The 21,203-nt window shown below is 50.2% G+C and overlaps 1 protein-coding gene across 1 annotated transcript in view; it reads right to left on the bottom strand.

Annotated features, from left to right (window-relative positions):
- Positions 1 to 13,410: 13,410 nt before the first annotated feature.
- LOC144173120 (sorting nexin-4-like) overlaps positions 13,411 to 21,203 on the bottom strand; it is a 34,064-nt gene continuing 26,271 nt past the window's right edge. The window contains exons 9-11 of the mRNA XM_077701638.1: positions 15,995 to 16,122; positions 14,898 to 15,012; positions 13,411 to 13,771 (exon numbers count right to left, since the gene is read on the bottom strand). Coding sequence (XP_077557764.1) covers positions 13,523 to 13,771; positions 14,898 to 15,012; positions 15,995 to 16,122 — 492 coding nt within the window. The 3' untranslated portion in view covers positions 13,411 to 13,522. The remainder of the gene's footprint in view (positions 13,772 to 14,897; positions 15,013 to 15,994; positions 16,123 to 21,203) is intronic.

Below are 21,203 nucleotides of genomic sequence, written 5' to 3'. Positions count from 1 at the left end.
CGTTCACGTCAAAGTCGTCGGGAATCGTTTCGAACTCGCCGTCAGCATCATCGACGTCGTCTTCCTGCGGTTCCTCTCGTTCGCCGCCGTCATCGAAGTGATCGAGCCGACTCCAATCGACCCGAACGTTGATGGCGCGATACAGCGGGGTGTGTTCCAGGTGCTTGAGCCAAGCCAGGATGTTGCCGCGCTTCACCAACCCGCGCTTGTACGTTGCCGGACTTATCAGCCTCCGCTTGATGTGAACGTCGAACGCAACGTCCTCGGGTACCATGCGAGGAAGGCACCGCACAACCTTCGATACGTCGATGGGCACGTTCACCGCCTGTCCCTTGATTCCAAACTGCCCGTTGCCTCGAGTCAGCCGCCTGATGCTCATGAAGCGGAGTCGAGGCGCGATGAGCCGCTCTTCGACCGGGTTCAGATCGGGAAGATGCGCCGGCCGAGGAGGATAACGGTAGCCAAAACTCACGCAGCCCTCCTCTTCGCAGCTTTGTCTTCTTCTCCTTCTTCTTCTTCAGCGGTTCCCCTACGGGAAGATGACGATGGTGGTTGAACGCGAAGCTATCTCGTGATGGATTGTTTGGTTGGCCAATCCCTAGGGGCATCATGCCACAATCATCATCAGACGCGCTGCGGACGCCGGCCAACGTACGCAAGACAACCCCCGGCTCTAATGCATTTCTGCATAAAAAAAAATCACGCCATATCCACGGAATGAATGATGATAAGTGGGGCGAAGCTCGAGAGGGGGAGATCATCGGTAACCGTAACTCTCCCGTGAAAGTTCGCCCATTACATCATTAAGAAAGACGTAAGACTGTGTGCGTACATTGTACAAATCAACTTTTATTTTGTTCTTTTATTTTGTTCTTGTTCGTTTGTTGTTTCGTTTCTTCGTTTGTTCTTTTCATTTCGTCGTTGTCATGACTGGATTGCGAGGTCCCTTCATTACGACGGCTTTATGATCTGTGAAATGAAGCGAGAAAGGTTCTTGTACTGGCTGCAATGGGAAGTTTGCAAACACTAAGTCTATACACGTTCCTCGGATCGTGGTAGGGTTCATATGGATACATCTGAGTGCGTATTTGAAGAAAGAACTTTTATTTAGGGCGAACTTGTGCCCGAACAAGACGAGAGGAAACGAGCAAAGGTCCTTGCGTCTCGTTCGATCTCCGAGAACGACTGCCTGCGTTCGTGGCGTGATCTCCTGCGTGATCTCCCCCTCGCAGTGCACGTGCGCTCGCGCCTCCGTTGGCGAACACAGACAAGCTCGCGCTCCCGGTGCCGAGTTCGCGCGGCCGGTTGCATCCGGTTGTTGCGCGTGCAACGCGGCCCACTCTGTGACATCTCCGAAAGCATGCGGCGGTCACGTACCGCGAGACACAAGGGATGGACAGACCCATGGCTTTAGGAGCTTCGCCCCTAATAAACGAGCGCACCTGCGTGTGAACCTCGTTGAGAACGCCCGGCGTTGTCCAGGCTTGGCGTGGGCTTGCGCGACGTGAGGAGCTCCCGCCTTCGTCGTCGTGGACGTTCCTCCTCGCCGCCCCTCCGTGAAAGAACATCCATATACGCCTCGAGCGCGGCCTGTAGGGGCGCCACTGAAATCCCCCTAGCGGCCCGTTTCGAAAGCAGGCGCGGTAGTCCGCGCCCCGCTCCCAGTGCCACGGCCGCTGGATGAGAGCGCACGCAAGGTGCGGCCTGCCGCGTCGCCCGGATTTCAACGGGCGAGGGCGTGAGTGGCGGTGTTTACGTTTGCCGCCGCTTGACTCCCTCGCGGCGCTAGCGTTCGGGGACTGGTTTCGGGACGGAGCGGGGCGGTCCCCGTAGGCGAGCGCTTGCGCCGGCTGAGAGACAGCCAGCGCGCGGGTTTTAAAGATGTTGTCAGTCCTGGGCTACTCAACCGCAAAAACTGTCTGTCCGTATGTATGTATGTCTGCCACTCTGTCGCTCGATCCAACCGCCCGGCCGTGACTGAAGCAGCCAGAAGTTAAAATAATTCTTCAATGAGATATAGGCAATACATTTTCAATCTAACAAATCTAAAAAGATGCCCCATATCCGACAACATTGTTTAAAAAAGATAATATTCAACAAAAATATGATAACCACCGGTTAGCATTGTCTGAAAAAGTATCACACGCAGCACGTAAACCGCGTTGCACAGTTTAAAGCCGCAAGTTGATAAGTTACAGTTGAAGCGGCAGGTATTTGGTGGGACTTTATTCATCCGAAATTTCAAAAATGGCACCTTTTCTCGGGAAACGCGGTGTCGACATACGGGAGAGCGATGAATATTTGCCGGTGACGGATTTAAAGCTTGCCTTAAAGACACTTCGCACAAACATGTTTGCCGGGCGGAATGCGCACCTCATAAAACAGGGACACGCGATAGGATGGTTCAAAAAGGATTTGAAAAGACTAGACATTTTGCTATGCGTGTCTTTTGATACTTTTATACTGTCTCGATCATGTCGTGCCGCGCATAGAGATATGGGTTGTTTAATTTTCGCAGGCACGACAATGACTTTAAACGCGCTACTGAAAACTTGATTACAGAGGTTGTATAGAAATAAAAATAAATGCACCGTGCTGTGTTCAAGAGAGAGTGCGTACGGTCCACTCTCCTAGCTGCTAAGCATTTTTCAAACTTTGCGATGAGAACTAGCGCTAGGTACAGTTCCTCCTTTATTTCATCACCAATTCAAACCCATAAGCATTTATCCCTGAAGCTAACGGCCGGGCTCCTGGAGCAGCACCAGTATGTTCTAAAATTAGCGCGCTCTAAAGACGTTGCGGTAGTTTTGCTCTGTGAACATACTGCCCTTCAATTCGAAATAATTTTCGTAGCGTAGGAAACATTTTACATACGTTATCACGTCAGCTTTCTTTTTTGAGTCCCCAGCATAATCTCCACGTAATGCAAGATGTGTAATGCCTTGTATCTGCGCAAAAAATGCGTAATTCACGCAGTTAGAACTATTAATAATTATGATATTCAAGATGTAGATTGTTCGTTTAAAATAGCAAAGAAAGGAAGAAAATGTGAAATGGAAAAGCGGTGTCTGAATGCTTACGCATTATTAGGCAATTTTCGGAATTTCTGTACAATTTCGTTTTTTCTTTTGTGTCCGGGCAAAAATTTAGCTTGCCGAGCTCGCCAAATTTTTCTTTTAATTTTTTGTCGACCCGCACATTCCATATGCTCTCCTTAATTTTTTTTCGAGGCTACAGGGAACAAGTAAAAATATCAGGTAGAAACTGGAATCGCTTTTCATTCAACTGTATATATATATATATATATATATATATATATATATATATATATATATATATATATATATATATATCAAAGTTGCAGTCCTTATTGCCAGTGCTGTTTGGCGTTTTAACGGTGTTTTTATAGTGCCGAATGAGGTCAGATTGCATTTTTTTTTGCAGGAATAAATAATTTATATATATATCTATTGTCAAAATAAAAAAAGGCCGACATGATATTAGTATTACTTCATAACTAAACAACGTGTAATCAATTAATATGTGCCATGAGATTAAACGAATTTAGTGCACGAGGAAAAACCTACAAAAAAGTTGGTTATGTCTTAAACATTGATAAGTGTTGGCACTCATAAATAACAAGCGCCGTCACAAAAACATTGCTTTTGTTTGTCCGGAATTTTAATATATTCTGTGCAGTCACAGCTTGCAGACAAAACGTAAATCTCTGCCGGGCGTGAGGTCACCAAGAGCATGCCGGGCGATGTAAGACACAACGACACCGCAATGCGAGACAGAAGGCACACTATCAACGCGTAATGCTGCTGCTGCGAACGGAATTTAACTTGCATCTTGACCAAATGAAGCTCGGCCGCCGCTAATCGTGTTTGTCTTTTAACAGGCGTAACATCAGTGCTGGTAAATGCCTTATGTGGAGCGTGGAACGCCGATGATAAGCCCACACTTCGAAATAAGCGGCCCGAAAGCCGGCGTCCCGCGGGCCGCGCTCGCCGCAACCAGTCCCGGAACGGTGGCGCCGCGGTGGCAGTATTTGGCTCTAGGCGCACTCACGCCGCTTTGGAGGCACGCGGCAGGCCGCACGTCAGTGCGCCTTTCATCCAGCGGCCGTGCCAGTGCCGCCGCTGCTTTTGCGGCACGTTCACGACTGAGATTTACCGTTTGTGGGCGTTTGAAATTCATGTTTGTGTGGAGCAGTCACTCTGTTCGCAAATGGGGTGTGTTTACGAGAGTGTAAATGTTTCCGACGCGATCTTAGTGGGGTATTTTCGGTCTGTATAAGCGCCAAGTGTGTGTCACAGGCCAGCGTCGCGGAACCGGCGTATGATGAAGCCGATTGTAGTTACACTGACCTGAATTTACTAGCCGTGTCTCCGTAACCACCTGTTCCTCAGATGTTCATGCTACGGCTATACACTACGATTTAAATCGGTTTTGTGCGCTTACATAATCAGCGGAGCACTCATACCTGACAGCACACCAGTTACGTTTGCCAATATTATACCTCAGATATTGATCACCACCATTTACAAGCCAGTCTGTGTTAATTTCGGGAATATTCAACAAAAGTACGATGGACAATGCATAATTATACTCGGGGATCAGCACACGACAGGGTCGTCTAGTCGTGAGGTGTGCGCCCGCAGACCTTCATTTGTCCTCTGCGAGCACCGCGGAGACGGGCTTACAATATAATCCGCGTCCGCGACTAAATGCTTCTTCGAAATATCGTCATATGGCACAGGGAGCCTGCAGAATAAACCAGAAACTGAAATCAGAGGGCCTTATCACATACCACACTCTCCCAACGACACATTACATCGCTTGTTGAACAGCCTACCCTGTCCAAAAATGCGTCCGCCGTACGATCAGCTCTTCGTTGAAGTAGAAAAACAAAAGGAAAGTGAACGCGAGATTTATGTGTGGGATTACTAAAACGTTCATTGCTTGATTCCGCTCCGCATTTGTACACGATGTCCCCATCCCCTCCCCCCCCCCCCCCCCTTCCACCGATTTCTGGCGAAATAGCAGTGCATTTCGCGTATAGTTGGTCTAGTGAAACCTACCTGGCTTAAGTTTAGACGAACGTCTTTAGCATGCCAGAAGCTGCACTGTTTTTTTTTTTAATTTCCGTTAGAGCTATGTTTCTAAATTCCGCATTGGCACAGCATTTATTTTTCTGTGGTTTCATTTCCTGGGTACTTGCGTGTGTGGGCACATATTTAACGACGCACAGGCTTGGAATATACTTTACATTTTCGCATGGTTTATATTCTTATAAAAGGCATAAGTTATTGTCCGGGATTGGATAATCACATCCCCGAAACATATTTTTCTGCGGCGTATATATGCGAAACGAAGCCGCATTCGTTGTCCACGCTGCAAAATGAAGCCAACCTCTCATTTTGCCAGTATCACGTCTAAACGAGGCGTCAGTAGAATTCATTTGTGCCTGATGTTTTTGGCGGTGACATGGGTGATATGTTGCTGCCGTCGCCGACGCCCGGAAGAGCGGCGACGAAGCGCGCAGAACCGCGTCCCCGTGGTAGCTCTTGCAGGCGATCGCGTACTCTACGAAGACGCAGCTGCTTTTTAAGTGACCTGAACGTAGTCTTTGCCTATAGTCGTCACCATAACAAGTTTTTTTTAGGGCGCGGACAGGCGAAAAGAAACGAAACAGAACCAAAACACTGCACGAGCCCCTATCAGTCACGCAGCGCAAATCCCGTCAACGCCGCGGAGAAGCGGCGGCAGGCGGCGCAGCGATCGCGAAGCTCGAGGCTCCGTGGGTGATGCAAAGCGTGCCGAAGCGGCTTCCCTTTCTCGCAGTGTGGGATCCGCTGCTCGACGCTGCCGTTTCGAAGCGGCTTCACTTTTTCGAAGTTCGGCATCCGCTGCTCAACGTCGACGTTCAGAAGCGGCGTCGCGTTGCCGAACGCCATCTGGATCTGCTTCTCGGGGTCGGCGTTCTGCATCTCGAGCTCTCCTCTGCGCAGCCTTGTGTTCAGAGGTGCTCGCGGTTCTGGGAGTGAGCTGGCTGGCGCTGGTTGAAGGTGTGCCAGCCAGTTCGCTGACAGAGGGTGCGTTCCAATTTACCGTTTAGACAGCTTCGTTATTGCCGTCTTCGCGGACAGTACGCCATATTAAGCCCCGTCCCAATTCGAACGAAGCAGTCAACGAAGACTGCTTCAAGGAGACAGCATCGAAGTCAGCAACGATGCAGGCTACCTTCCTGTCTAAACTTAGAGTGAACTAGAATACCTATTCTAGTTCACTCTACTAAACTAATAAGTGACGCCAGCGCCACCTTTTTGCGTATTAATGTTAAAACAAAAGCACTTGTTCTTTTATTTAAATATTTAGTATAAGCTATTAGTGACGAAGATGACTTTGTTTAGTTTTTTAATTACGTAACCTCTGTAATAACAACGGTAATGATAGTTACGAAACTTGCGGCTTGCGCAACTCAACATGTCTGCTATGACGCTGTCGTCTGCGCTGGTGTTGCGCTTGCGACCGCGGCGCCGTTCCAATTTCATTCCTTTAGACGTCTAGTTAGACTGCTTCGTAGACTGTCTACCAAGCTGTCTGCGAATTGGAACGCAGCAAGAATTGTCGGCGTCCATTCAGGGAGCGGCGCGCGAAGAGGAGGAGCAGCACGCGCGCGCTATCGCACAGCTGGTGGGGAGAGGGGGAGAGGAGGAGCAGCGCGCGCGCTATCGCACAGCTGGCGTGGAGAGAGGGAGAGGAGAGCGGCGTTATCGCACAGCTGGTGGGGAGAGGGGGAGAGGTGCGGACGGACGCAGACCGACATAGACCCGAGCAAGAGATGCTTTGCATCTAAAAAGGAGAAAAGAGCCTCATCAGCTTCGCAGGCGCCCTTGGTCTGTGGCAGGCGCAAGAAGCGAGAGGCGCCCGGGCGGCGTGAAATAAATTGCCCTTTCGTGTGTGAGCGTCCGGGCAATTTATTTCACGCGCCCGGGCGCCTGGTGGGACATCGGTGGGCGTAGAGTTCCTGTATATAGCTCCCCTGTGAGAGCAGAGTTGCGCATCCATACCCCATCTTGAGTTCCAGGTCGTGCGGGAAAGCCACCCTTCTCGTGTGTAGTGACGCTAGTGTGAAGGAGCTGACGCCGGGCCGCCGGGCCAGTGGCAGCGACGAGGAGGAGTGGCGAGGAGCGGCAGGGCAAAAAAATTACACCTACTTCCCACGTGGGAACCCTGAGGGTATGCAAAGCCCTGGAGTAGTAGCGTGTTAATTGGTTATTAGAGTAAAGACACGTGTGGTAGCATATTAAATGTCTTCTTTATTTATCGAGTAGTGGGGAACGTTTTGCGGCTTCTCGCTCTCGAAGCGCGGAATCCGCTGTTCGACGCTGGCGTTTCGAAGCGTTGTCACGTTGCCGAACGCCATCTGGATCAGCTACACGCCGCTGGCGTTTCAAAGTGGCTTCTCGTTCTCGAAGCGAGGAATCCGCTACTCGACGCTGCCATTTCCGTTCGGCGTCGCGAGCTCTCCTCTGTGCAGCCTTGTCTTCGGAGGTGCTCGCAGTTCTGACAGTGTGCTGGCTGGCGCTGGTTGAAGGTGTGCCAGCCAGTTCGCTGACGGAATCGTTGGCGTCCATTTGCAGTCATCGGACGGCGCAGTACCAAAGAAGCAACTTAGCGGAGAGCGGACGGGCTTATTTGCAGAGCAGAGGGAGTGGAGAGGAGGAGGGGAGAGAGCGGCGTTATCACAGCTGTTGAGGAGAGGAGGAGAGGTGCGGACGCCGGATGTCGGAGGGTCGACTAAGAGATGCTTTGCATTTAAAACTGGCGTACGATATTAGACCGCTTATCAGATGACCGGCCTCCGCTGCCGCTTCCACAACCGCCGATGTCCAGTTGAGTAGAACTGACTGTGGGCAGCACTGAAAGCGGGCTTTCTGTCGAACTGGAACCCGCGGCATGTGGCAATCAGACACGCAACTCTTGCGCTACGCGATATACAGGAAATCTAGGTGGGCGATACCCAGCGCGCCCCCTCGTTACCGGATGCGCAAGCGATCACCCGCGCGCCACTGAAGTAAATCATAAAAAAATAAAAAGAAAAGCCATCAGCGCAAGAAAATAATTTGACGTATTTCCGCAGTGTGACAGCACATGCCGAGCAAGAAAAATTGGTGAAAAAGGCGCGCTTTTTAAACATACAAACGATGACGTACATATAAGTTATTGGCCATTTTGAAGGTGTTTGCAAAGAACGTACATGTACGTCCGTGACCCTGAAAGGGCTAAGCACAGGGTTCAGCAACCAACACTAAGATGGGCTAAAGCATTGGCGAATTGCGATGCAAGTTATGGTTCCACTCCTTGAAAGATGTCAAAATGGACTGCATATGATGTCTTTCTTGGGAAATAGGATCATTAAGCATCACAGAAAAACAGCATTGATGTATCAGAATACACCTATGATCTCCAGGATTCCTTAAAAGTAAAAGTTCGCTTAATTTTGCCCAATTCACATAGTAACATATTTGAAAAATTTGTTTTTGTAACTAAGTGATTCATTTGGCTTAATTTTACCCTGTAGCACTTGTATTGGTAGTTATTTTGTCATACTTGGAATTGAATAGGATATTAAGACTTTTAAGACAAGTGTGTGTGTTTGAGCCAGTATACGTGCTAAGTTCACGGCAAAAGGTAACCTAAATCACCTGCTTCTTCTGCAATAGTTTTGTGGGTCGCAGCCATCCTGATCTAACTGTACAGCCACTGTCTTCTCTACGACCTCATGCTCTCGCAACGGCTTGAGAGAATTCCTGCATACGTATTTTCAAAACCTTGATAGAAATCGCTCATTGGTCAGCTCTGTATGAGGTTGTTGGCATTGCATGCCAAGCTGTGCGCTGCTTCTGATGGCCGAGATGCGCTCCTCTTTTTTTGATACATATCTAACGCATCTGAGGCTTATCTGACCCATTTTACAGCCGACAACATGGCAGAAGCGTGGTATGCCGATTACTGAGATATCGAGAATGCCCATCCAACGATAACGTCAGACACCAAGCATGTTGTTTTACAGAACCGAAACCGAAACTTGTTTGAATGCTGATCTTGGACATCGTCCAGTCACGTAGTACCTTTTACTGACGCCACTGCTGTTAGTTGGTGCGGCCGCCGCAAACTGCGCATGGTAGTTTTTCTTCTTTCAGGCTTTATAATATAAATACCGCCCAGATAAATGATGAAAAGTGTGTGTGTTTGAGCCAGTCTACGTGGGAGCTTGACAGTCAAAACGGGAGCTTGACAAATTTACTTTAGTGTCAATTTATTTCTATATGCCTGGCAAGAAAAATTTGCCAAGGCTTCGTTGCAACAATAAATAGAACATAAAGTTAGCTGCATATCTGCTACCTTTCCAGCAAATGACGTCACAAGACACAGCGCCTGCAAAGCAATGCTGCCTCCTTTCCTCCTGCTCATTCCGTCCCCTCTACCATTTGCCTATCCTGCTACTCCCGACTCAATGTTAGCCATCCTGTCTTCCTTCAGTAATACTCCCCTCACCATCTCTTCTTTCTCTCCTGGTATTGATCCTCTCTGATTCTTGCCCTTTCATCCCAACCTTTCGAACTCCTCCAATCTTTTTCTTCCGTCTGGTCTTCCAATTTCTTCACCTTTTACCCCTGACATCTTTCCCGCATCTTAGCTTCCGCCTCTCCCCTCTACCCGTCGCCCTCGCTTCATCTCCTTACTCCTCCCTCTCCCTCCTCAGCCTCCCCCGATATCCTCCAATTCCTCTTTCCACCACCCCTTCTCTTTATTCTGTCATCTTTGTTTCCGTTTACACATCCCTACTTGTAAACCTCAACATTTTCTTCCCCAACCCTGCCATCTTGCATCACACTTTTTGCAGTATAGCCTACGTTCCCATGCCTTTTTTGATGTCCTTGCATCAAAACTCCGGAGGCTCCATGTGCCTATGAAGCACAAACCATTCTATTGCACGTGCTTTAACTCGGCAGTAGCTGAAGGGGGACAAGAAGTGGCGTGACATTCAAGAGACGAATGAAAGCCATTGGAAAGCGTAAAGTGGAAGTGCATTGCGAGGCAAATCACGTCAAGCGGCAAAAGAGCAGAGCCCATTGAGAATGTGGGGCAGAAGTAAAAAGCCTCAGCCGTTCAATCGGACATGAATGCTTTCAGATTCAGAGAGAGAAAGAGAGAGTAGGCTCTTTATTAAAAAATTTCACAGCATATCCACGGGGTGAATGATGAGTGGGCGAAGCTCCTGAGGGGAAATCATCGGTAAAACCGTGACTCTTCAGTGAAAGTTCGCCCACTACATCTGTGTCCGAACGCAACGTCTAGAAAGTCTCGCTTAAACCGCGCGTCGGCACCTTGGGGCTGAGCTCGCCTGATGCGTTTTGCAGACGCCTCACGAGCTCTCACTGCATCGGGGTCTGCCTGCCGATACGCGCGCTTTCTCGCCGCTTCCCGTTCTCTGACGTTTTGGAGATCCTCTTCGCGCCGCAGCCGTGCCGCTTCGCGTACGGCAGGGTCCTCGCGCCGTTGCCGTGACGCTTGGGCCTCTCGTTCTCGAACGCTGGGATCTTGGCGGCGTCGTCGCGCAGCCAGACGACACGCTTCGGCCTCCCGCTCTCGTACGGCAGGATCTTGGCGGCGGCGTCGCGCAGCTTCACGGAGCGCTTCTGCCTCGCGGGCTCGCACATCTGCAGCCTTATCCATCGGGCGACTCCGAGCGCGTGCCAACAGCGAACGGATTTTATTACAACGCTCCCCACCATCTAGTAAACAATCCAAGAACTAAACTAGAGGTAGCCAGGCCATCTAGTAAACAATCCAAGCGCATCTTTTCATCATATACAAGTACCGCCATCTAGTAAACAATCCAAGAACTAAACTAGAGGTAGCCACGCCATCTAGTAAACAATCCAAGAACTAAACTAGAGGTGGCTACATACATACGTCGAGGATGGACAGACCCACGCCTTAAGGAGCTTCGCCCCTAAAAAGAAGAGAGGTTTCCGGCGTTTGCAATCGCCTACATGCTTCTCTGCTAGGAATCGGGAATGTAGGAAAAAAGGCCCTAGGAAGAGGTAGGCAGAAAGAAAAAAAACACTGGCATGGCTTGACGTGCTTCACGGACTATTTTTCAGATTGTGCCACAGAATTCACAATTTTAAATGGTGACCAATGTCCTCCGAATAGGAAAACAAACTTTTTTAGAGCCTGACGCTACTTTGAGGGGCAAGTCCATGGTCTTTGAAGTTACCAGCCCTTGTTCTAGGTATTTAATTCGTTAAAAAAAAAGCAGGATCTTGGTGCAAAGTAGGCCACACATTCTAATAAAATAGTTCAACGGTTTCTGCAGAAGAAGAGTTGTTGCAGTACGGGTTGGTCGTCAGTTCGAGGCGAAAAATGTAAGAACACTTAAACAGTGCTTACGTAGGTGTCTTCAGACCGGGGGTTGGCTGTGATGACATTACCCTTGTGGTTGTGGATGTGTCGGGACTGAAAGAGTGGGGTTTGCACATTTTGTGCTGCATCATTTGGCTCATGACGCCCCACCAGCCTGGGCCAACCGACCATCCCGTGGCGAATACGTGCATTGATTCAGCATCATTTAAGATTGTGTGTGGTTGCGAGCATGTCAGTCAGTGCATGCCACAGCGAGAATGAGGCCGTTGTGACTGTTGCTTGTTTCAAAGCTACAATGACTTTACGGCTCCACTGGTCATCCACATCCAGAGGGCAGAACGGCCCTGAATCCCCCCCCACCCCTCCTGCCTCTTATCTTCCAGCCTCTCCTGCTGTACCGTGCACTCCTGGAACTTGCTTTCCCTCTGCTCAACCCCATTGACAATTATGTTTACCACTTCTTCCCTCCCACTTCATTCCCTTCCAACTCCTGTTTCTTGCTCCTACACTTTTCGATCCTCCCCCTTTTTTTTGCTCCCAATCCCACTTCTTCCTTTGCACTCTTCTACTACACTTCCCAAACCTCACCACCAATTCCCCTCTTCACTGTGCTTTCCACAGGGCTCTCTCCAGAGTAATCCACGAATTTCTTTTGCCACCACACATTTTCCTTCCTGTCCCTCATATTTTTATTTACTTAACTCCCACTTGTCCGCCTGACCACTCTAGTCCCCTACCCCCATTACTTTGTTTGGCCTCTTCTCCCTCCATGCACTCTCCCCATCCCTCTCATGTTCTCCCTCCAATTGCAGAGCCCCTCTCCATTCCCTTCCAAGCCCCCCTTTCTGCTGCACTCCTTACTCATCCCTCTCCCCCCTCTGCCCCTTTTTATCCCACTTTCCCTCATCCACATACCACTTCCACTACACTTCCTTCCCCTGTCACTATTCTTCTTCCTCGTCCCCCTCCACTCCTTCCCTATACCCTTCCAAGTCCTTCGATGTCCATCTTCATCTCCCTCTTCCTCCTCCTGCCCTCACCATTTGGTTAACCTCCAATTCTTCGTGATTCAACAACCCAGCAGTGACCCCACTCATGGAGCAGCATTTCTGGCTGAATCAAGTGACAGAGTAAGATTCTCGTGTCTAGGCTGCCCAACAAAGCCTCGTCTTTAAAAGTGACCCAAAGTAAGAAGGGTGACAAAGACATGTGACCACGCAGGTACGGGGTTGACACTTACACCATTTCCTCACCGAGTGGCCCAGCAGTCCCCAGAGAAACAGGATTGCCAACCAAGCAACCGAGCCCCTGTGGTCACTGCGGCTCCGACATCACTTCTTACCTACCAGGATTAAATTTTACCGAACCATTAAACAGAAATTCCAGAGTCCTCACCCAACCCTCAGCAAAAATCAGGAAATAACACTCCTGCTATTACAAACAGGCACGTCCAAACGGGCAGACCCAGTCCTCCAAATGCATTGATTTTCCCCACACAGTACACTGCTCAACGTTGCCAGAAATTAGGCAACCTACGACATATACTCCTGAAATGCGCACACAACCCAGCCCTGCCATCCCTCTCCACCCGTTCTTTTCCTGATAAGTGGGAGACACTGTCGATGAGCTGTTGAATGGAGGACCAGACTCTCCTGGTGACACGGGTGGAGACGGCTATGGCAACACACGGATTCCAGCACTAGGGCTCCACTCCCATTATCGTGCTGATTAAAAGGTCTCCTCTCTCTCACGCCAGGGTGCTTTGGCGGCACTCACAATACTGGCATATCCATTCGGCAAGAGGACACTAATCCCTTCGCATTCACTACATCATAAGGAGTGCTTCGGCATCCTCGTAATTTTTTATTCAACGCCCTTCAGATAGCATGCCTTAGTTTCTTGAAAAGCCAGTGTGCATCTGCCTGCATGCACGTGGATTCGTGCAAACACAGACGTGGAGACCATCCGTGCACCGTAATGGAACTTTATTCTGCAAACATGACTGACAATGAAAGACTGACATATGACTGTGCATGGCCTGGTGGGATAAAAAAAGGCACCTCCTAAAATGACTGCGTGCTCACTGTGCTGCTGTGCTCTCTGTGGTAGGTGTGCTGTTGTCCCTCACACCCTCGTTGGGTGGCAAATCCTGGCTGTTGCCAACATTTTGGCTGGAGACATCCCCGTCGGCAACCTCCCCGTCGGCAACGCCCTGGTTGGCAACGTCCCGGTTGGCTGCAACTGGCAATTTGTCCCCAGCACCAGGTGCGTCTTCGAGGTGGGACATCTCCTTGAAGCACTGGTACACTCTCTCCCAGATGGCGGCAGACTGCGAGAGGGGTGACAGCCTTTAATCCGATGGTCGATCAGCATTCCTGCTGCACAGTGCATCACGAGGGCTGGCCTGGTGCCGCACTACAAATTACGACAAGTACATCTGCCCTTCAAATAGCGGTACCGGCCAGCACAACCCAGGCAAGTTGATTCGTTATGCGGTTTAACGCGCCAAGGCTACGCCTGCCATATGAGGTGCGCCTTAGTGGAAGGCTCCAGATTAATTTAGACCACCCGGAAATCTTTGACGTGCGCCGAAATCTCGAACACACGGGCGTTTTTGCTTTTTGCCTCCATCAGTGAAAGTCAGCCACCGCAGCTGCAATCGAACCCACGTTCATGGGCTCACTGAGCCACTGAGCCACAACAGCGGGTAATCCCACCAAGTTTTCAGTGAAATTCTGATGTGAAATGCAAATGCAAATGCTCAAATGCTTCAACGATGCCAGGCATCCCCCATGCAAGCCATAACGCTTTGTCCGTTTATATGCATAAGGAATGGCACCAAAGCTGAAAAACTTTGGCTGTTTCCTAAAAAAAAAAAAGTTATTTCATCATAGCTAATCACTAGGAGTCAAAAGAAAACATGATGCAATGACCTGTAACACCTCGACATGTTGCAGTAATTCCCTCGATTGCCAGAAAGTTTAATCTGTCTAATTTTAATGCACGGTGCCGGTTGTGGAAGCCTTCTCTACAAAATTCAAAAGCTCCACCCAGCCCATCGCCTTTTCTTGTCTTGCAGCGGCAAGAAGCATTTAGAGAACCAAAATGTTCTGCTGACTGGAAGACGGAGCAAACCTTGACTTCTTCACAATGCTTGCTAAAGTGCCAGCTTGACCAAGAGCTAGGGATATGGACAGCACTCGAGTATCCACGATTTTCACTATCGCCTGCTCTATTTCTCTAGGCCTCTCACTTTGTTGGCAACTTCTGTAAAAAAAAAAAAAAAAAAAAAAAAACCAAGAGCCAAGTGCTGTCCTCGGATATTCTCCCCACGTCTTCTGCCTTCAGACAAGCTGACAACACCTACGAGCCGGTGACTGGCTCATTTCGTGCTCATGTGTGATGTGGGTTAGGGTTAATCAGGAGAGGATTGGATTGGATTGCTGTGGCAGTACCTCTCTGCAGAGCCTGAGGTTGGTCCGTACGAAGATCTCCAGTGCACGTTGAAGATCGGACGCCTTCTGTTCCTCGAATGCGGCTATCTCTTCCATGGCCTTGTTGGCGCACTCCCTGCAAGGATGAACATGGCATGGGTTCTGAATGCTTGCTAGCGGCTGATACGACCTTGCTGCAAGCATTGCCAACAAGTAATGGCCCGCGGTTCTACATTAAGGCCACTGTGCCGACAAGGAGCTTCTTTCTGGCGTATGTAAGCAAATGTTCCGCTTGAGCCAACACACTATAGCCGCGTCACCCATGGCCTTGTCTTCTTGTAATTGGGGGCTCCCAAAAATGGCTCCCGTTGGAAACTCAGAGGGTTGCATGCTGCGGGAGAGAATGATCTCCAGCTATGAGGGAAACGCCCACAGAAGCAGAACCTGTCCATCTCTATCGTACCAGTCTCCAGCAGGGCATGAGCCCATTGGGAAGGGAATGGGGACTTGTGGTGGTCCTGCTAGAGAGATCCTTAGGATTGCTCCCGATGGGATTGTTCCGCTCCAAAGACAAGATAACATGCAAAGTGCTTGAAGCTTTCACAATGGTGTCAGGGGTGGGGAGACAGCGAGTTAGCGTCCCCCCAAGTCCAGCTTTCAGCCCATCAAATTAGTTTCCTGCACCATGAGTAAATGCCCTGCCATATCTTGCATTTTTTAGTAAGGTATTTTTCTGTGTGTGCTTTATATAATTTATGTCATGTATAATCCTTCCTTTCATGAAAATAAACACTTGATACTTTGCACTTCAGCTCATCTGTTATTCTTGTTTTTCCCATCTGTCTACGTCTCAGCATGAAACAGTGCATCTGCACACTGATATGACAGCTGTACTACTATATGTGCTCAGTCAGATGTCAATGCAGAAAACAAAGCGCCACAAGGACGCAAGGGCAGGGAGAATCCTGGAAGTTGATCTCGTTTGCCCTTACACTTGTCTCTGCATGTGAACAGATTAGAGAAAGCCCTGCCGGCGGTAAGATGCCCACAGTAAAAGCAGCGACTCTGCAGGGCACCCTCTGCCATGTGTGCGTGCGAGTGCAGGGCTGCCCACCCACCCTTTGTGGCGCGTGGCCTCCTGGATCTCTGCATCCAGTGCCTGCAGCTGCTGGTCCAGGGACTCCACGCCCTGCTCGGGCGTCGGGTGCAGCAGGCGTGACACTAACCCGGGTGACGAGCCCGACAGCTGCAGCACACGAGACAAGCGACAGGTCGGAAGTAAGATGGAAAGTTGGGCTAGTTGGTGCAGATTCAGATTCATGGTGAAAAACAGCGCAAGGAGCACAGGGACAAAAAGAAGAGTGACACATCAGTGCTGTGCGTTGTCCGCTTTTCTTTTTGTCCCTGTGCTTCTTGCACTGTTTTCACCATGAATCTGACAGGTTGGAAGCCCGTTCACATCGCCAACCACAAGACTGCAGCCAAGTAGTAACTTCAACCACTTGTGCACATCATCATAGTGTTTACTTTTCATTTTAGTCAATTTTCTTGTGTACTTTTAATGCAGAAAGCTAGATACCTCCTTGTCTACCTTTATCCATATAACTGAAGGCTGTGCTCTCTATCTTGCAACCAAGAAATGCTTAAAACTACCCGGTCCGAATTTTTATAGAGCCTGCCACACGGGGATTTTTTTTGCACTCCCTAACTTCAGTGCTAATATGCACTTCCAACATTAGGCTCAAACTTGCCAGTCTCTGAACACTGAGTTCTCCAAACCACAAAAAGAATGTCTGCGTGCCAAATGTAAGCAGCACAAGCTGGGGCTGTCACGTGAGCTCGACAAGGAAGGAGTTCTTTTCGTCCACGGACCGCATGGCCCTGTTCCAACACCTTCTTTTCCTGGCCAAGACATTGGCGTTCTTCCTTCACACCAAGACAGGGAGAAAGCAGGCTTTGTCTTGGCGTGCTTCCAACTAAATTGTAAAATGCTGACGCAATCGCAGCTAGAGCCAGAGACAACAATGCCTGTTCTGTTAAGGGCTGGCCCAAAGTTGGCATTTACACACAGGTGCACTGCCATCTGCTGCCAGATTGCTTGCTCTTCTGGCATTACAGTCAAAGTCAGCATGTCATCTGATGCGCCCATTCTTACTGTGAATGGTAACGGCGACTTAGGGCCATCTTACAAGCTGAGATGTGGTTAGGAGCCCCTTTGAATGAAAGGCAACAAAGGTCACAGCTGCAACTGTTTTCTTCAGAGCATCAAGAAAAATAAAGAACCTGTCATGCTGTGCGCTACGCTATTTTGTTTCACACAGATGTTAAACAGCAGGCTGGCATGGAAGGAAGGATGTGTGCTTTTGCAAACAGTGTTTTTCGTTAGCCATGACAAGGAGCTACATGTTTTAGTACGCAGCGCTTTGGCCGCCGCTACTGCAGTTTGGTGGCAACGATGGTGACGGCCATGGGCACGGGATGGCGTTGCAACTGAGTGAGCGATGACAGAAAACTGCAGAGGAAAGTGTGGTGAAAAGGCAGTTTGCAGTGTCTGGTCTGTGTGACGTTTGGAGAAAAGGCGAGGGGAGGCGTGCGCGTGACGATGATGTGCATTCACTTCGTAAGATGCAGTTCGCGGTCCCTTCCTGAGATGCACTTCGTGCCGCCTATACAGAGGCTCACCGTCGCTGCCATCGAGACAGCCCACGAGTGAGTGCTGCCTCAGCGATGATGTGAATTCGCTTCCTAAGGCTCAGTTTAGATGCGCACGAATTTCGAATTAGGGAGTATCGTACTAATTGCCAGCCAAATTTTTCGACAGCCTTTCCTCTTGACTATATTGTTGCAGTTGTCTCTAAAGGGTATGCAATGTGGTAGCAGATAATCCGTTCACAGTCGTAAGCCTGAGACAATTACTATTTATCTTTTAACAGATCCACAGACTGCGGTATTCATCAGTACTGCACTGTTTGTCGTGCAACATGTCCTAGGAAAGCATTAAAACTGCAGGCTGCGACAACTGCTCTGACAGAGGCAAAAAACAATAATACCCACACACGAGAGGTGCTCGTGCAATCTAAGCTGTCCCCTAGCACACCACTATAGTTTGCAGCATAGTACCCTTACAGTATAAAACCCAAATTTACCTACCATACATACACGATTGTAAGTCGACTTGAATGTAGGTCGACCCCCACAAAATTGCATCTCTCAAAAAAAAAAAAAAAAAAAAAAACCCGCGAGCGTCGCTTAGAAAATTGTATCACAAAGAGAAGCTCTTCTGTCAACCCACACGGCGGCTCTCCACAAGAGCCGTGCACTCGCGGTATGCACGGTAGATGTTAAACAAGAGAAGATCTTGTATAAGCACCCGGAATAGCCATGCGTTGTCGGTTGAGCGGGAAGAACACATTCGCTGCAAGATGACAACTATCAAAGCAACCGGCAGCGGCCACTGCTGCGCAATACTGGCGATACCAAAACAAACATGGCAGCTGACGGAAGCAGCCGCGCGCGATTTACTTTTGAGCGACTAACCTCCCACCATCGCGTTCGGAAGTGTACTGAACAATGTGATATGATTTGGGCTACGTTAGCGCCGCACATTGAATCAAGGGATTCGCTAATACTCATATTGTTTATTAGGGATGAATAAAATGCTTCTTGATGAGTTTTTGTACGTGATTAGTTGATCCGTGCGCGTCGGCATTGCGCGGGCGACTTTTGCTTCTACTGCTTTTAAGTGTCCTAAGTTCTACCTCGGTATGACGCGTGACGAGTGTGGCAGTGGGAGGAGCCTGACGGCTTGCCCCAATGGGGAGGCGCGCCGTGTGGAGGATCCAAGAGAGAAGCACGACCCAGCACCCGTTCTCGTAAGGCGATGGAACAAACTGTGAGCGAGGCAGTGGGCGCAGCTTCGTCTTCTTCTTTACCCCGGCCATCGCCCTCTGCCTGCGCCCATCTCATTTATTTACAACACACTCCCCCCCGGCCAGAAAGGCAAGGACTGGCTTCAAGCTGAGCCTTCTAATGCGGCGCCTAGATTTTGTCCCAGTAATCAGGCGAAAATAAATGATGTCGGGCTGTTCGCACGGGTGGCACTTTGAGCGATGATTCTAATCTGATGTTGCGTCCTCCAGTTGCTTTGATGTTCCCTGTGCATCAGGATCACGCACTTCGCACCGTTGGTCTTGGGGTAGCCGCCCGGGTCATAAGGGAACCCGATTAGTTGGGGTGGCTCGATGTGCGTCTTGATGACAAGCAAGTTCCTGAAGCTGCACTGCTTGTTCGGTGGGCAAATGGCTGTGGCTGTGGCTGTTACAAACAAAGGGCGCCATGGAGAATTCTTGGTGGTGGGCTGGCTGCCAATCCACTTTCTTCCGTTGCGATTCTCTATTGGCAGCGCTTTCGGGGAGTGCGGTATTCGGTATTTCACCGCGAAGTTCCAGATTCTGGACGGGATTTCCTGACGGAACTTCAAAACTAATGGCGTAGTCTGTTCAGGTTGGCTTCTGCAGACCTGGTGCCTGCTCGCAGGGATAGGGTCGCTGGCAACCACGTCATCATTATGCCGGTGTTGCACTAACTTTTTTCGGTGTGGCTTCAGTTGGCGGATTTTCTGGTACTCTAGCAGGGTCGTCTCTGCCGGCGATAGAATCCGTGGTTGTGCACGAAGAGTCTTCTCTGGTTTCTCCATTTCGACGTCAGGGGGCTTCTTCACTTCTTTCCTGCTTGGAGGCCCCTCGCAAGCTTGTTGGAGCGGACCGCCAGGCATATGCAACCCAGAAGACAGGGCCGCTTCAGCAGGATTGTCACAGTGTGGAATTTCAGGGAATTCACTCTGTGGCACAGTGCTGTGGTCGGCAGTGAGGACGCCCATGCTAATAAGATCATCCTGGACGGACACCCGAACGCCTAGAGGATCCTCTGCTTTGTCGGTTACTGGTTCCATGGGCTGAGGGTCGTCGCGTGCAGCGTTGCGAACCTCAATCAGGGTAATCATTGCCAAACGAGCATCCGGTGCATTTTTATCATGGATGGGGACCTCACGCTGCTCTGGGAGCGACTCGGCTGTAACCGTCGGGAGAGTTACAAAGTGGGGGCTTCGCGGCACGGGAACACCCGTGAGCTTTCGATTGTAACTCACCCAGTTTGTCTGGGCGTAGCCACCGGCGGCGGCGGTATTCATAGCGGCTTTGCCAACCGGGTGGAGCAGTACGCGCGTTTCACACGAGCGCACTTCGTCGTCGAAATTCTGCGATACGGCAATGTCTTCCTTCAGCTTGTCGCCGGTCAGGTTTCCTTGAATTGCAGCGTCGAGGGCCCGTATCTCGCTCGGCGTGTCGTGGAAGTGGTAAATGTTGGCGGTAAGGTCGGTTGTGTGCGGAGCCGGGTCCTGGAGAAGGGCGTCGATTGCCGTAATGAGCCCTGTGATTTTCTCTCGCAGGAGCCGGCGGCGTAGCTGCAGGCGTTCCAATGGAAGGGGTGGCGTAGAAAAACGAGGGTCGGCTTGGGCACGAGCCATGATGGGCAGCGGCCGAGGGCAAGGCCTCCCGGAACAAGTGGCGCGAAGGTACCAGGCCTCGCGAGCCTCGCAGCCGCTGCGCCTCCAAAGTCAGGTCCACTCGTGCCTCGAATCCCGGGTTTCACGGCACCAGCGTGTGGAGGATCCAAGAGAGAAGCACGACCCAGCACCCGTTCTCGTAAGGCGATGGAACAAACTGTGAGCGAGGCAGTGGGCGCAGCTTCGTCTTCTTCTTTACCCCGGCCATCGCCCTCTGCCTGTGCCCATCTCATTTATTTACAACACGCCGTTCATGGCAGCAGTTTGAAAGCACTTGGGACAGCCAGCTGGCGCCGCCGGAGATGTTTAGGCTTACCACGGTGGCGGATATTTGATTGGCGCTTTTCCTAGCGGCGCGGATAATGCTTTATAGTGTCGTTTTCGGCCACATTACCCTTCAGTGATATCTTAAAAAGCGGTTAGAAGCGGTCGCTAGAGCTACACGCACCCCTTTGCGGCTTGTGACACCGCTGTGTTGCCACCGCCGATCGCATAGCGCGCAACATGCGGGTGGCATTCGCGGCAGCGTCAGCACGGCGCATTTTCACGAGCAGAAAACGCCCCATGCGGTTCACACTTTAGACCATAACCATGGGAACGAGGGTGCAAAGCTGTCCCCACCTCGTAGCACCCCCGATTTCTCATTTTTCTTGCCGTTACGAGCGGTAGAAGGTTCGATTTCGATTCTTCGACCCCCCATCAACATTGGATTGCCAAATTTGAAAAAAAAAGGGTCGACCTACAATCGTGTAAATAGGGTAGTA

Source organism: Haemaphysalis longicornis, unplaced genomic scaffold (genome assembly GCF_048455015.1).
Source record: "Haemaphysalis longicornis isolate Haplotype H1 unplaced genomic scaffold, Haemaphysalis longicornis Haplotype H1 scaffold_29, whole genome shotgun sequence".
Taxonomy (NCBI): Eukaryota; Metazoa; Arthropoda; class Arachnida; order Ixodida; family Ixodidae; genus Haemaphysalis; species Haemaphysalis longicornis.
This window is presented reverse-complemented; position numbering and strand designations above follow the sequence as displayed.